The following is a 15669-nucleotide window of genomic DNA, read 5'->3' as shown; positions in this document are numbered from 1 at the left end:
GTTAAGCACGCTTAGGAAAGACAGAAGGGTTACTGGCAGAGGGTTAAAGGGAGGAGTGACTGGAGGAAGGGTTTTGGATACAAAGCAGTGAGCAAACTGGTAGGAAAGCTCAGTCGAACAATGAAGCGTGTCCAGCGGTTATCAGGCATTTTAATCAACTATGTTTTTTTTTTTCTCAAGAAGATAACCACTGAACAGGCTTTATTCTTTGACATCTGTCCACAGATGTTCTCCTTGTTAAAGCAATATTTACTATTCACTGGTCAACTAACAATAAGCAATGAGCTAGTTAAGTTCACTTCCCATTTGCGTCGTTAGCGCTAGTATTAAAGATTAACGGTTTAAAGAAATAGTTGTGACAGTTTGGATAATTATCTTTTTTAATTTACTTGATTTATACCACTCTTGTGTCTTGTGTCCATTAAAACTAAAAACACAGCTGAAAACTAAGGCTTGTTTTCAGCTGTAGCCTGAAACCAAGCTAAAAGGCTAGCTTAGCTACTTAGCTAGCATCTGTCCAAGGGTAGCAAACGCCTCCAAATATGGTGGTTTGACGTGTGGCTAAAATTGTTTTGTCATTATTTTTTAAGGATAATGATTAAAAAAAGGACATACTTGGTAACGAGTGTGCTTTAGAGGTTCAGGCAGGTGGATTTATTTAAACCTGGAAGAACCTGAGTTGGCTTTTTCCCAGTTTCCAGTGTTGCTAATCTAAGTTATCCTTTCTCTTGCTATAGCCTCATATATTTCTCACAGACTTTAGAGCGGTATATATCTTTGCATACATCTCTCTTCACAAAATGTCCAACTATTTAATTGAACAAGGAAGAAATAAAGTAGACAAAGGAAAAAAGGAGAATTGGTTGAGGAAGAAACACTGACTGCTAGGATGGTCCAACAAACAATTATATTGTGACTCCTCAATGAAGGATCCCTAATGCCAGCGTCCACTCCAACAAGTAAAGGGTTAACAGTGGGATGGATCCTGAATGGATTTCAATCAAGCTCAAAGGCGACTCTGCTCAAAGCTGTTGAGGTTCAAAATCCAGAGCACACGTACACAGTACCTCAACGATAGCCTGAAGGGAAAGCCTGGTATGTATGCGACAGTGCAATAAAAATGTTATTATATTGTAAATATTTTATAGCCTCTGGTTTGTCGCCCTGAGAGCCAGTGCTTTACAGTCCTGAGCATGAAATAGTAAAAACAGTTCTGAATATGTCTGGAGGGAGCAACAGTGTTAAAAAGTGATAGAAGATTCCTCTATTTCTTGGTATTTACTGCCGGCTATGGTGGCTATTAGCATAGTAATATCTGCTCTCCTGAGAGATTCTCAAGACAAAAACCTTCTTTAAATTCAATGGGTTTTACTGGAATCCCATGAAAATATTTTTTTTTAAAAGGACCTGAGATTCAAAGTGTCTTCAGCCATAACAAACATGAAACATTTGATTAAATGAAATGTCAGTTTTTTCCAATATGTGTCAAGAACTTGATCCCAGTCTTGTCAGCAATCCATGTACTCAAATAGGATCAGCAAATATTCTTCATGCATGTCCAGATCACAGATTATCACTGCATTATCATTGCATTTCAAAAGATTCAATGAACTTGTACTGATGTTCTTCACTTTTTTTTTTCTTTCTTTGCACAGCAGACAGCTTCTCATTTAACACCCAATTAAACAGAATTCACTCAGACTATTCATACTGGGTTTAATTACTTTTTAAATGACTTGGCTTCATTTATCTTTGACTTCATGCTTGTAGAGATGAATTAAGTTAGTTCAGAGTTGGGTCAGACATGTTTGTAACAGTCATGTTAGGACAGTGAAACCAAACAAATGAAAAGGTTTAATTAATGGACCTTTGGATAAAAACCACATCGACTGTTCGCTTTTGGAAACGAAAGAGTGGAAATAATAATATGATGTTAATCTTTCTGCAAACTGCAACGCTTCCTGAAACAAAAGATGAAAGCTCACACCACTTTATCCTCCTTCTTTATGTGCTGTAGGAAGTGGTCTTCATGGGGAACTACATAGAAGACACTAAACATTAACGTCCTCCCAAACTAGTCAATTCAAAATGGGAACCAATGACAACAGCTGCATGGAAAGATGGCAAGAGCCAACTCATTTATCTACCCCTGCTCCACATCCTGAGGACCCACAGGCTCCAATTTAAACAATCAGCTCACACACACACACACACACACAAAACTCAAGCTCAACACAAACATCTCTGCATGCAAAGGGCTCAATAAAAATAATGACTGTTCTGGATTAATGGAGATTACAAAACAACTTTAGAGCAGATCAACTGAATGCTTATAGTTACCCTTACAATGCACACTATAATATATCCACATTTTCACTCTGCCTGATGCAGCTTGATTACACACACTTACTGTAAACCTTGTAAAGTATGTACTATATTCTATTGACTTCATGTAGGCAAATATGATGGAAGAAAAACATGAAAAACAGGGAAAACCAAAAGCTACATATCTTTACTCTCAGTTTCAAACCTAGATATTTATAAAAGATCGGTTTGTTGGTTTTGATTGGTCAATATTTATTTTCCGCTTGACCAAATGCAGATCATGTTCATCATCACTGCATCTTAAAAAGATACAAAATAATGAATTATAACATATCATACCACATCTTGCTTTCCCCCCTCATTAACCACAACAGACATTGTTTTTTTTTTCTATGCAGCATGGTACAATCTGAGCGGCTGCTCTCCCCTTCCCCTCATTTGTTTCCTGGTAACTGCTATGAATGGATTGGAAAGACACTGCAATTAAACGTCTTTACTAGTGTTGCTAAAAGCAGGACTGACTAGCCTGTGGTTTTCAGTTTCAATGATCAGATCTTCGTTTGCCTTGGGAGTGCATTTAACACCTGGATTGTGTGGGTGTTTGCACCAGCTGTTCCCCAAGGAACTCAACTAATGCCAGATGAAAAAGTCTCTTTGTCTAAGAGCGAGATCCTTCTGAAGATAAACAGCTTGGGCAAGCACACTCATAAGAAGCTCATCTACGCTGCAGATAAAAACATCTCAAAAGCCCTGACCTTCAGCCTATCTAGTGGGCCAAGGAGGACCCTAAACCAAGGAGGAGAAGAAAACAAAAGAAAGAAAGGAAACCAAAAGAGTGGTTCAAAGTGAGTCTGAATTGATCAGGTGGGAACAGGGAGACAAAAGGACAAAAGCAGTGTGTGAAAGTGTGTTTGATGTGTGTACTTACTTGTCTAGAGCAGAACCTTGGGTTTGGTTGCTGGTGAGCCTTGAGAACACATTGCGGTCATTCCTGGTCCTTAGAGGAGGGGAGGAGGGGGGAGTGTAGCCATCAATGGGCCTGATAAAAGGCAGGAAGGTGAGAAAACAGTTGAGGATAAGATTCATTAAAAAGAAGGAGTTTGAAAATTACATTGCATCAAAAACTGGGATCAATCATCCATAAAAAAAAAAGTTCTGAATATTACAGTGCCTGTACCTGTATGAACGGTCGTAAGATTTCCTTCGTGTTATTGGGGAAGTGTCATAACCACGAGACTGCCTGGGACTGATAAACAAACACAAACACACACACCAAGCACAAAAGAAAACTAAGCAACACTTTGGGGAAGTGCACAGGTTGATACAAAGCTACATAAACTGCTGGGAATCTACGTATAAAGCAGACAAAAGCAACTAGTAGACTCGTTTCTTAACACATCAAATCACACACACAACCAGACTTCCCTTCCTCAGGGACTGATGCAAGTGTTAAGGATTTCTCCTTTTCCATCCCTAAAGCAGTTTTATAACCTAAAAAAATGTCACGCCTCCAGCAGATCTCATGTGCATGTTAGCTTGAAGTATGCAGTTGGAAAAGCACAGATTTTTGTTGTGACAATTTTGTCTCGGTTTTAAGAAAACTAAATATAAAAAAGATGTTATTTTTATCCTGTAGATAAACTTGTGAAATTCCATTTGGGTGAACTGCCGGTTATGTCCTATTGTCATGTTTCTATTCCACTTGTTTGTTATTCTCAGTAATAAGTTAGAAATGTACCACCCATGTGACCTATACAGCAAATGTTGACCAATCATGGGCTTCAAGACGAGGGTATGGAATTAACACTTTTTTTTTTTACCATGTTATTTTTGTCATGTTGCTCATTTGGAGAATTTGGGAATCAACAGTCAAAGGAAATGTGATTGAAATAATATACAGGAAAGTCAGGAGATAGTTGCAGCCTTGCCCGCAGTAAAGGTCACAAGAAGAATATCTTCCTAAAGTAGAGGTCAACAACAAATTAAAAAAAAACAACATCTCTGTCTGAAGCTTCAACTGTAGGTCAGGTGTGCTGTAGGTTTATTCTTTGGGTCGAGGAAGAGGTCTTGTAAATACTCACTTTAGGATGTAGCGTAACAGTTAAAACAGTTAGCTTAAGTTGCTATATAAACAGTTTCACTTCATTGTTGCTTTAAGATAACAATTTAGTGTCTAGTGAACTAAAATCAAAGGATATATTTGGTTGCTAGCTAAAGGAACTGGTTGTAAGTAGTCTGTTTTTGTTAATCCAAATGTGTTGTCTTAAGTGTAGCCCAACTGTGTAGCCCAAAAGCTAAATATGTTATCTTAAAGTAATGTATAAAAAGCTTAACTAGCTAGCTTTTGGAATTGGATTAGAAGCTTAATTTGGTAAATTTAACTAGAATTATTGGATGAATGTCTGTTTGTTAGCTCAAAGTGAAATGTGAGTGATAATATCAAAGAAATGGAAAATGGTGAACCAGCTACTTGTAATGAATTGCAAGCCATCTTCACAAGTTATGCAAGAATGCTTGTGGTGTCAAAAAGGGCTACAAGAGCTAATCTGACACACTGTTGGGAAACACTACACAAAACAGTTGGTAGCCACAGCAGTGGGGACTGCATTTAAAATACCCTACCATCAGACACACTGTGATAAATGATTACTTGTAAAGTGTAGTCGTAAAACACTTCTGAATAATCTAGACTCAGGCCACCATCATTAACCTTTTCTATAACACGTGTTAAGCCTTACTCTAGCTTCATCTCAGATCTGATTCAGATTCACTTACAAGGTGTGTCCCCTGATAGGTAGGCTGATGGTGCGGGATGCTCGGTCTCTGTGGAAGGGGTCTCTCAGGGCCAAGCTAAGCCCCAGACTCACTCTCCCCAGGCTCAGACCATCCTCCTGGATGTCAGTCAGAGAGGCCAGAGATTTGGTAATGTGTTGCTGCTTGCTGCCCGATGAGGGGTCCAGGACTGGACCAAGATACTCCGCTGATACCGCCTTCATCTGAGCGGACAGACGGGGCTCCATCTGGGTGAAAGATTAGCACCATTTTTTTTGTTACATAGGACCATAGAAGAGTAATCAGAAAGAAGGAAATCAGTGCTATAAAAAGAAAATGAGACAAAAAATAAACACAAAGACTACATGTAAATGAGGTGAAGCAGATATTTACATACACCCTGAAAAACATTATTCAGCTGGGAAAAGCTGCAAAGAGAATTTTAAATTTGTAAAAACAAACATGTTTCAAAAGAGAAAGTCGCCTTTGTGGTTTGTAAAAAAAAAGGCTGGATGGAGAAAAACAATGATGAAAAAACACAACAAAAGAAAAAGGCACATCATTATGGATAAGTGAGATTTATTTCTAACCAGGGTTTCCTCCTTAGAATATCGAACAAAGCTTTACAAGGTGGAAGATTTTTACAAGTGTTAGCTTACACTGCCCCCTCATGGTTTGTTACAAGAATGACAGCTGGACTGACAAACTGTGATGTGTGTTGATGGTGAAAATTAGAGCAGGGGTCAACACTCAGTGACATCAACGAACTGTCATCGTGATTTATAAAAGGTGGGACGAGCACGGAAACTGTAAGACACAGCACTATATGATGTTTTGGTCACAAAACCTTTCAAATGTAACAGTGATAATTAACAACTGTACACCTCAGCGACAAACATCAGCCATACCTTTGTCTTGAAATCATCCTGGCTGTTAGACTCTTTCATATGAGATACACTGCAGGAAGAGAGAAAGTGAGTCAGGAAAGTGGACAGAGCAGTGTGTACACGATTTTTCAGATGAAAGATTCACAGAATGGAAACAGCTTCTTCTTTTTTTTGCTAAATATGACCCAACAGAAGCAGATCGTGTTAGATGTTTTTAGGAAAAGAGGGTCACAGTGAGAGGAGGATGTTGTTGTGTGATGTTGTGTATGAAGGATGGAGTGTGGGCGAGCAGACTGCAGTCTCACCTGCTGTCAGAGGCTTGGCTGAACTCAGAAGGCTCCTCATCTGTGCTGGCATAGCCATTTTCTGAAAGCACAAAAAAACGTACAAATCGTCGGACCTCAGCACAACACAAATAATCATTATTTTTTCACTTAATTTTTATAATGTTATATCTTTCTCTGCATTTTCCCCGAAAAGAAGTCCTTTAAACCATCAATCTTTTAACTTTAACTTATGTATCACTGATTGCACAGCTCTGGACAGCTCCCTATATCAATACTGTCCATTTACAACTCTGTTTTTGCACATTTACATCTATCTCCAGCAAAGTATGTTGTTAATCTTTCATATTTTAGACTAGTAATGCTTAGTTAAATCCTGGTTGTATATATTCCCATTCTTAGTTTTGATATTTTTAGTGCTTATTTACATTGTATTTAATATTATATTGTGTTGTTTTGCTAATATTCTGTGTTTGAGATAACCTGCTGCTTTAACGCCACAATTTCCCAGTTTGGGATAAATAAAGTAATTCTATTCTATCAATCATGCATAAATTAATAGGGCATCATCCCTTCCATATATTCACCAAGTCTGACAAGGGCCAATTTTTTTCTATGTGCCTGCCCTGCTGCATTGTTTTTGGACGGACTGCACAAACAAAGGAGCAGGTGGTAGTGGATGACTGAGAGAGAATCAATGTAAAACTTTATTTGATACTGTCTTTAAAGTCTGTACTGTGGTTAAAAGCAGCAGTGTTAAGCACAATGATAACAGCCATGTAAGAATGTATTCTTAAAACTTCTCCAAACAGTGAAGTATAGACATTTAGGGAGCAGATTGTGTTTAACATTACGCCGCAGCAGACTGAAGGAGACAGATTGGCGACGGAGAATCAAGAGGAGGCGTGTGAGGGTACACACACACCTGATAAAATGTTACAGACTCACCCTGCTGTACGTTGTGGATGAGAGCCTGGAGTTCAGGGATGTATTCTGCCTTTTCTCGCAGAGCGTCGAGGATTATGTGATTATGGGAGGAGCCAATCACATCAGTCTGTCTCAGCTGACCCTCCAGTAGTCTGATCTGAGCCTCCCTCTGAGCGACCTGTAAGCTCTGCGCAGACACAATGACAATATAAGTCACACATTAAAATGCAAATGCAATACACACACAAGTGCTACAGAATAAAAATGTATTTGAAGATGAGGATCAAAACACTAGTATAACAGACTACCAATTATCTATAGTGTGTTCATTTTCTAACTGAGTGTTTAGAGATCTTTGGTACAATGAAAAACACACAAACATCATATTGCATTACATGCCACTAGATGGCACCAAACCATTATTCATGTTACCTGCATGACACTTATTCAAGCACTTAGTTCAACTTTGAGTTATTTCAACATTATGGCTTTAAAAACAGTTTCTAATTGTTGCAAAAATAGACTTTTTTTCCCTTCATTGGTTTTCATAGGGACCCTAAAGATGACTTGCTTTGTCAATAGAAGCCTTCAGGAAGTGGCCGAGCAGGTTGCGAGCCTCAGCCAGAGAGCAGGAGCTGATCACTACCGATGTGTCCACAGAGTCCAGCTCATCCTGGAGGAAAACACAACCAACAACCCTGAGCATTACAGGAGGCCTCTCTGTCCCTCCACACAGCTGATAGGCAAACTTAATTGATTTTCTGTGCTCGTGTTATAGTGTGTGTGTGTGTGAGTGTGTTTATACCTTGGTCTCTTCTATCTGTACTATGGTGGCCTGGCAGTCAGACAGGCTGTCATTAATGTAGTCTATGTTGGCGTTCAGCACCTCAATCTCCTCATTTATTTCCAGAATGATGCGGTCCCCTTCTTCTGGCCCCTCCCCTTCTGCACTCAGTACCTCCCGCTTATGTGAGAGTGCTTCCTGCTGGGCCGTCAGCTCCTCTCGTTTCTGACTCGTACAAAACATGAATGCAAACACAGCAAGAAAAAAAAAAAGGAAGTAAGAACTATTGTAAAAACATACTCAAGGAAAATCAAATGGGGGAGTGTTATTTCCACGTGTGAAACAAATCAATTTGTGATTACTCTCTTGTCCTCAAACTAAGCAGCTTAAAGCTGACAGCATTTTCTAAAGTGTTGTGTCCAGCATAGCAGATAGTTCTGCATGGTTTTAACAGTCACTGCCTTGAAAAAAAGAGGAAGGATGAGCCTCCCTTCACTTTGGTTAAAGTTGACAGCTACTGAAATGAAGACAAAAAAAAAAAGCGTGACTTAAGGAGCTGCTTCTGCTGATGCTGACACTATTTGCATGTTTAATTTTAAGTCCTTTAGTTTGAATTTGAAACTAACACTGCTGCTCATCACACTGTGGTTATTGGCTTGTTGTATAACAATCAATTTAGCTGACAGTACAATCTGCTGTGACGCCAGTTAAAACACCTCTAACAGCGCTTCTTTTTAACCTCATCAGACCTAAACCCTAACGGCCATCCCTACCTTGATAAGGCGATCCATGTCTGACTCCATATTTTGGATCGTCATTCTTTGCATGACTATGTCCATAATGCGACGCTCAAGGGTCTGCCACTTTTGACGAGCTGATTTGGAGAAACTGCTGACTCGGCCTGCCGCAGCGATGCTTCCAAGGCCTGCTGGTTTACGCTGCAGCTTCTTCCTGCTGCTGAAAGGAGGAAGAAAGAAGAGAGGAATGGAGGGGACAGGAGGAGAAAGCTTATTAGCACCGTTACCCCTTTGAAAATGTTAACACCCATATTTGTTCATTGTAATAATAAAACTGTAAAATAACTTCCACTTGAAAATTGTTGTGCAAAAAATGTGACTCCATCTCACCCAATGACCCGATTTCCATCCATGCTCCCTTCACTCTCTCCGAGATATCCGAATCCATTGTTCTTGTTGTTCCACTGCTTTACCAGTCCACTCACAGACCTCCCAGTCTCAGGTTCAGAGCTGCTGGCTGTTGTGCTGGCTGATAACTCTGCTCCAGAGTCTGTAATTGAGGTGGTGTGGTTCCAGCGGGCCACGCGCCCTGCCACGCGATCTGACATGGGCTTTGCCAGACGCCGCAGGGCGGTCACCTCCTGCGTCTTTCTGCGCAGCACCAGCTCCTGCTGCCGCTTCTGAGACTCCAGGGCTCTGATCTGGTACTGATGGACAGGAGGATCAAAAAGATGTTTCAAATGTTTGTCATTGGGCATTAATCTAATTTTTCCTCGTTTCTCTGATGAAGATGAAGAGAATAGAAGAACATTTAAATTTAAGCATCAGTTTGCAAGGACAATTTTAAAAGAGAAATGTATTTCTGTAATTGGAATTAAATTGTGGAATTCTTTAAATAATGATTTGAAGGGTTGTGTTCAGATATTTCAGTTTATGAAAATGTATAAGAACAAAGTTATCAGACTGTATGAAATTGGCAGTTAGAGTGTTTAGTGTGTTTTCCTTCTAATTTCTGAGGAAGTGAAGACTGAATTGTCAGATTTCTTTTTATGTTGGCATGATATTCATTCATTGATTGTAACAGGACAGACCATCCAGACATTTATTGTTTGCTTTTTGAGTAAGGGGCAGGGAAAACAAAATTCATTCTTCTCCCTGCTCCTTTCTGTACATGGGATAAAGTGTGAATTGTTTTTTTCTTTTTCCTTTTCTGTTGTGTGTTTTGACATGTACGGAAAAAAAAAAAAAAATGAAATGAAAATATAAATAAGGTATTGAACAGGCTTAAAAAGTGTTGATCATGAAAGCACGTGAACACTTCAGATGAAACTCTACATAACAGGATTATAAACAAGGCCCAAGGTATGACAGTGTAAATGTTCTCATGCTGATTACTGAAGAGTTCTACTGCAGGGAAAACATTAAAGATGACATTTTTACATCAAAACATAAAAGCAATTCCAACAAGCTGTATGCAATATGCTCATGATCCATAAATCCATTTCTGATGTGTCAGACTGTGGAACAGATGGAGGCCTGATGTATATTCACACATGTCTGCTAGCATCCGCACCTACTCATCAGTGTGAATCATCTCTGTAAACACAGGAGGGATTTGAATTTGGACCGTGTTGAAAACAGATGTAACAAAGATTACAAATGCAACATTAGCTCACATTTTCTCAGCAGCTACTGACACATATAAAACCAGAAATCATAGATTCTGACCTCCTGTCGTCTCTGCTCCTTCTTGAGCTGGGCAATCTCTCGGCTCCTCTTTGCCTCCACCATCCTCCTCCTCTGCTGCTCCTCCTTCATCTGCTTCATCAATGCAACCTGGAAATAGTCAAGTGCTGCTTAAGAATCTTATCCATCCATCCTCCTCTCAAAATGACTCTACCTTCCTCTCCGCTTACCTTGGCTTTCTTCATGTCGTTGACCTCTCCCTGGAGTTTCTTCAGCTCCCGTTCGTACCTCCCCTGGTTTTTGAGGAGACGTGCATGCTCTTTCTGCGCCACTTGTAGCTTCATGAGGTCTCGGTTCATCTCCTTAAGACGTTTCTCGTAGTCCTGCTTGACCCGGTTGGCCTTTTCCTCTGTGTAGTTCTCCATAGACACTGTGGTATCATGAAGTACTGTTAATGACGTGTTGTCAGGATGCTACTTTAGCTCTAGTACACCTTACACTTATTTATGTATTTGAATTAAGTGTTTTGTTTTATTGAATTAAATGTTTTGTTTTGTTTTAATTAATGCTTTGTGAAAGAGGGGCAGATATTATAAGATTAGTCTTCTTTCTGCTCCTTTTCATTTAAAATTTGAGATTTGTTTGTTTGTTTTTCTTCACTTTATTGTTTGTTTGAATGAAATAAAATTTACAAATAAAAAAAATAAAAAATGTATTGACTAACACCCAAATGTGTGTGTTAACTACAAATCCCATGACGTCTGAACTCACTGAGGTTCTGCAGCACACGGTCTCTCTCCAGCTGAGTGTCTCGGATCTTGTTCTGCAGTAGAATGAGCTTCTCCTCATACTGCAGCTTCAGCATCAGCAGCCTCCGCTGGCTGTTCTCCAGCTCGTCTATCAGCTTCTGCTTGATCTCGATCTCACAGGTCAGATCAGCCAGGTCCGCCTGGAAGTTAGCTGCTTAAAGAAGAGTTCATTTCAAATGAAGTTGGATAGTTGAATGTCAAAAATTTAATTCTGCCGCGCCCCTAGTTTATCTTTTATTATATTAATGCCTCAAGTTGATTTATATTTCTTTCTAATTGACATTAAACAACAACTTAGGCAATATTTGTTTCACATGTTGCTTCTCTGTGCTTCTTTAAGAAACCTCCATAAAACTTTCAAACTCATATAAACACTGTAAAAAGTCTAATTTTGTCTATTCTGGCAACAATCTGGCAACCTGCATGAAGTCTTTACAGAAGAGGTGAAGTTGGATAGGACTCGGAGTGACACATATGCTAACAGCTCTGTGAGGCTGTACGTGCTAACACCAGGTCTATGACCTAACATTAGCATGCTAATATTATAACAAAGACAATGCTAACTTTCTATAACAGTATATATTGTATTATAAATGATAACTACATGTAAGCATGCTAACATTTGTACAAAATAAAAAATCAGTTGAGGCTAAATAGAATTTAAACCAGATGATGGCCTTAATGGGACAGTCTAGAGAATTTCAAAGTCCCTCTTCATTTGTCGATGAAATATTCTGCAATTTCAATCCCTTCATTTCAATATACTGTATTTCACTGAATAAATGAAAATTATTACTAGCTAATCTGGCTATCTTAAAAAATCAGGGGATCATCAGAAGTTACAACGATTGGAATAATTCATGGTGATCCATCCAATATTTGTTGACAGAGTAAAGTCTGAAAAACAAATGATGGAGTGATGGAGTGAAACTGACCAAACACAGGATTCAAAACAGACGAGGGTTGCATTCATTTGGATGTGAAAGCCGTCAAAAACACACCTTTCTCATCAGAGTCCGAGTCTGAATCCACCTGGCTCTCGTCGCTGTCAAACCCATCCTCCTCCTCCTCCCTGCCCTCCTCCTCATCCTCCCCTTCATCTTCTTCACAACCACTTTCCTCCTGCAGGGGAGACATGATGTCCTACACACAAAAAAAACAAACAAAGAGACATCACACTCAGCTTTGTTTGGTTTCTAAATTCTACTGAATATTGAAAGAAATGCAGTTTACCTCAGTGTAGTTGTCATCAGAATCGATCTCTCCATTCCCTCCATTTTGTCCGTTTTCACGACTCTGCCCGTTCTCCCCGTTCTCATGAGTGTGCAGTTTGACTCGCTTCTTCAGACCTTTCTCCAACTCTGGACTAAAGGGGGGGGAAATAAAACAAACACTTTTTTAAGCCATGTAACAGCAGGAATAAAGGCAAATAGTCACATGTAGAAGTGTCATGAAGTTATTTTCCTTTCCTATCATTCTAATCATCCTCCTGTCCTCCTCTATCTGATTCACCTTCAGCAGTAAACAGTGTTTTCTGTTTTTTTTCCTTAACCATGCATTGCAAACACTCACGTGTACTGCTTTGGGAAAGCTGCCAAGTCATATGCCAACTCAAATATCAGACCTCTGTAGTCATCAGCAAAGCCTTCTTCAGCTCATCTGAACCTTTTTAGCTGTTCTGCTTTTATTGCCAATTTTATCTCCCCTTTACAGCCATCCTGCTTATCCCCCATCACATCTCCAAAGTCCCATCGACCTCCACATCTATCCCATTACACCTCATTTAGGCTGCTAGGCTGTGTCCTCTTCTCTCTCATGACCCACTGGCACACTGAATCAGACTTTTCTGTGTCCGAGCCAGAGTTACTAACCCAGCGCTGGCTGCCTCCCAACTCTATTCAGAAGCCAGCCGTCCCAAAGCTCTAATCGACTTGTGATGTGCCTCTTAAGTTGGAAGAGTGAAGCTATGCAGAGGGCGTGTTTCAGGGGCAACAATGAAGTAGTCATCAGGCTCTCTTGGCTTTAAAACATTCACAGGTTAATTGAAAATGGCTTAAAGGGATTAAAGGCTAATTACATTTAAATTACCTTAAGATGTTTGAATAATGGGGGAAATTAGAGCTTCCTGGAACTATGCAAACTTGTCTCTTTTGACCTGATTATTTTTTTATTTGTGTTACACTGTCCTCACCTCAGCCTCCTCTGCCTCCTCTCCTTCTTCTTCAGACGTTCAATGTCAAGCTTGGCTCGGCGTAACACATCCGTCATCTCAGCTTCCATGGACATGGGAGCAGGGGAGGAGCCAAGCGGGTGGCCAGGGGCGGGGCTGAGGGTGGAGGAAGGGAACGGTGAACGTGAGGAAAGTCGGGCCGTGTGCCTTCGCAGTGACTCGTTCATGGCCTCGCTTTCCAGAAGCTTTGATCTGACAGAGGAAAAAGAGAGGGACATAAGAAGACAAAAAATATTTATTTTAAATGGTTAATTTATTCAGAATTTCTTTCTTTTCCAAGTGCAGGAAAATAAAAAATAAAAATAGAAACAACATATAAAGTGACTTACTAGAGGCTAGCTTAAGCCGCTGCTATGGATTTTTATCACTGACTATAAAACTTCAGAAAGATGTAACACAATCTTCCTCACACAAGTGATATATTGAATACAGCAATAAATGAAACTTTGTTCACTTTAATACAGCCAGGAATTTTAACTAATCCTCCCACCTTTTGGTCTTGTATGACAAGTAGCATAAAGTAGCTTATTTAAGCTAACATTAGCAACATTTAAAATAAGAAAAGAACAGCTCTTACTGACATTACTGAGTCACTTCACTGACCTTTTGACTCTTCTGGTGAGTCACTTGAACTACACCCAAAACTGTTACCCAGAAATCGTCACTTGTACTTCCTTAAGCTGCTGTCCAGCTACAGTGACGTGGTCTTACTAAAGAGTATGGATTTGTTTTAAATTTGAAACACAAAGTACAGAAAATTGTGAAAAAAAGATACTAGAACTAATTTCAGTTTGGGATACACACTTACTCACTTTTTTGACATATGTTGGATGAGAAAATTGATATCAGACTTTTCTCAGTAAAATCAAGCTAAGCTAAAGCCACAATATGGTTAGCTAGCTTGGTACAGTATATTGACCGAAGTGGATAGAGAGAGCTAGCCTCGCTCTGTAGGCACATTCAATCCTTCACTGTGTTATTGTTATTAAAGGTGTCAAATATTGTAATTACTTTGCTTTAGACATTTAAATTTCAACTACAGTAAGTTTCTGATTCTTTTAGTTTTAGCCATTATGCTAAGTTAAGCTAATTGGCTAGTCGCTGTAGCTACAAATTGAACAGTAGAAATATAATGCAGATGAGAAATAGTACAAGCAGTGGCAGTACATAACGGTTTTGTAGAAGGTAAGGATCTCTTACCTCAGCTCTTCAACCTCTCTGATGTAGTTTTGGATTAAAGCCCCGATCTCCTCATTGCCTTCACCTGCAGGGTAACAACAGAAGCAGGGACATGTAACAGAGTGCACTGAATGTATAAGGATACTTTTCTGCGAATGCTTGAATACATACAAAATGAAAGTCAAATATAAGTTAGTAAACTTACTTGATTTGGTCAGCAGAGTGCTGACCTCATTGGCCAGCAGATGTGTTACTCTGGTGTTGAGGTGGTCGATGGTCTCCTGCATGGCCTTAACTCTGAGACGCAGTGTGTCATTCTCTCTCTGCAGCATGGCGTTCTCCTGGTACATGTCACTGTAGCCCTCTGAACCCTCCTCACAAGCAACACGCTTCCCCTGCACAGAGAATTTACCATACATAATAATGACCCTGAACACCACATTCAATTAAGTGGAGAAGACAATTTAAGGGTGTAAATACTTTTAAAAAATTCAACTCAACTTACAAATCCATACTCTCACATATACCCGATGTTGCAGGCCAACCAAACACATTGCTATTGTTTTGTATGTGCAGGTCAATCTGGGGTTCTTCAAGTACCTATTGTTGCATTTGAATGATTAACGCTGCAAACATTCTGTTGTGTAAGTGTCAAACAGAGAGTCACTATCTAAACCAGTTGCAGCTCACAGACATCATTACCTCTACCAATCCAGCACATCCCTTATTACCACATTTAGGTCAGCTCGCAGCCCCTCGTCCAAGTCACACATTCACTTCCCTCCAGTAACTGTAGTAACCCCCTTAAATACCATAATAGGCTGAATCCGCTAAACGATTGCTCGTAGCCTCGGAGGTCGAAGATGATGAAAAAGTGGAGACTCTTTGCAGACTTTCTTTGAATTTTCTCAACTGCATCTACTTTCTGCATAAAGGTTACACAGAGCTTTCAAGAAATAGCTACAAAATCAATTTATCTCTGCATTAAGTTGTAAAAAATGCTGACATTGCACTGATTAATCTTCATATCACTGCACTGCTGTATAGTA

At 39.6% G+C, this 15669-nt stretch overlaps 1 protein-coding gene across 1 annotated transcript in view; it reads right to left on the bottom strand.

Annotated features, from left to right (window-relative positions):
* kif21b (kinesin family member 21B) overlaps positions 1-15669 on the bottom strand; it is a 69229-nt gene that overhangs the window by 20696 nt on the left and 32864 nt on the right. Inside the window, exons 9-26 of the mRNA XM_065954531.1 lie at positions 14826-15015; positions 14642-14705; positions 13403-13633; positions 12445-12577; positions 12213-12354; positions 11174-11365; positions 10633-10832; positions 10445-10552; positions 9107-9423; positions 8753-8936; positions 8001-8204; positions 7767-7868; positions 7217-7382; positions 6290-6350; positions 6006-6054; positions 5101-5345; positions 3503-3571; positions 3254-3364 (exon numbers count right to left, since the gene is read on the bottom strand). Of these exons, the coding sequence (XP_065810603.1) occupies positions 3254-3364; positions 3503-3571; positions 5101-5345; positions 6006-6054; positions 6290-6350; positions 7217-7382; positions 7767-7868; positions 8001-8204; positions 8753-8936; positions 9107-9423; positions 10445-10552; positions 10633-10832; positions 11174-11365; positions 12213-12354; positions 12445-12577; positions 13403-13633; positions 14642-14705; positions 14826-15015 (2768 nt within the window). The remainder of the gene's footprint in view (positions 1-3253; positions 3365-3502; positions 3572-5100; positions 5346-6005; positions 6055-6289; positions 6351-7216; positions 7383-7766; positions 7869-8000; positions 8205-8752; positions 8937-9106; positions 9424-10444; positions 10553-10632; positions 10833-11173; positions 11366-12212; positions 12355-12444; positions 12578-13402; positions 13634-14641; positions 14706-14825; positions 15016-15669) is intronic.

The sequence above is a fragment of the Labrus bergylta genome, chromosome 5 (genome assembly GCF_963930695.1).
Source record: "Labrus bergylta chromosome 5, fLabBer1.1, whole genome shotgun sequence".
NCBI classification, from domain to species: domain Eukaryota; kingdom Metazoa; phylum Chordata; class Actinopteri; order Labriformes; family Labridae; genus Labrus; species Labrus bergylta.
Note: the sequence above shows the minus strand (reverse complement) of the source record. Positions and strands in the feature narration are given on the sequence as shown.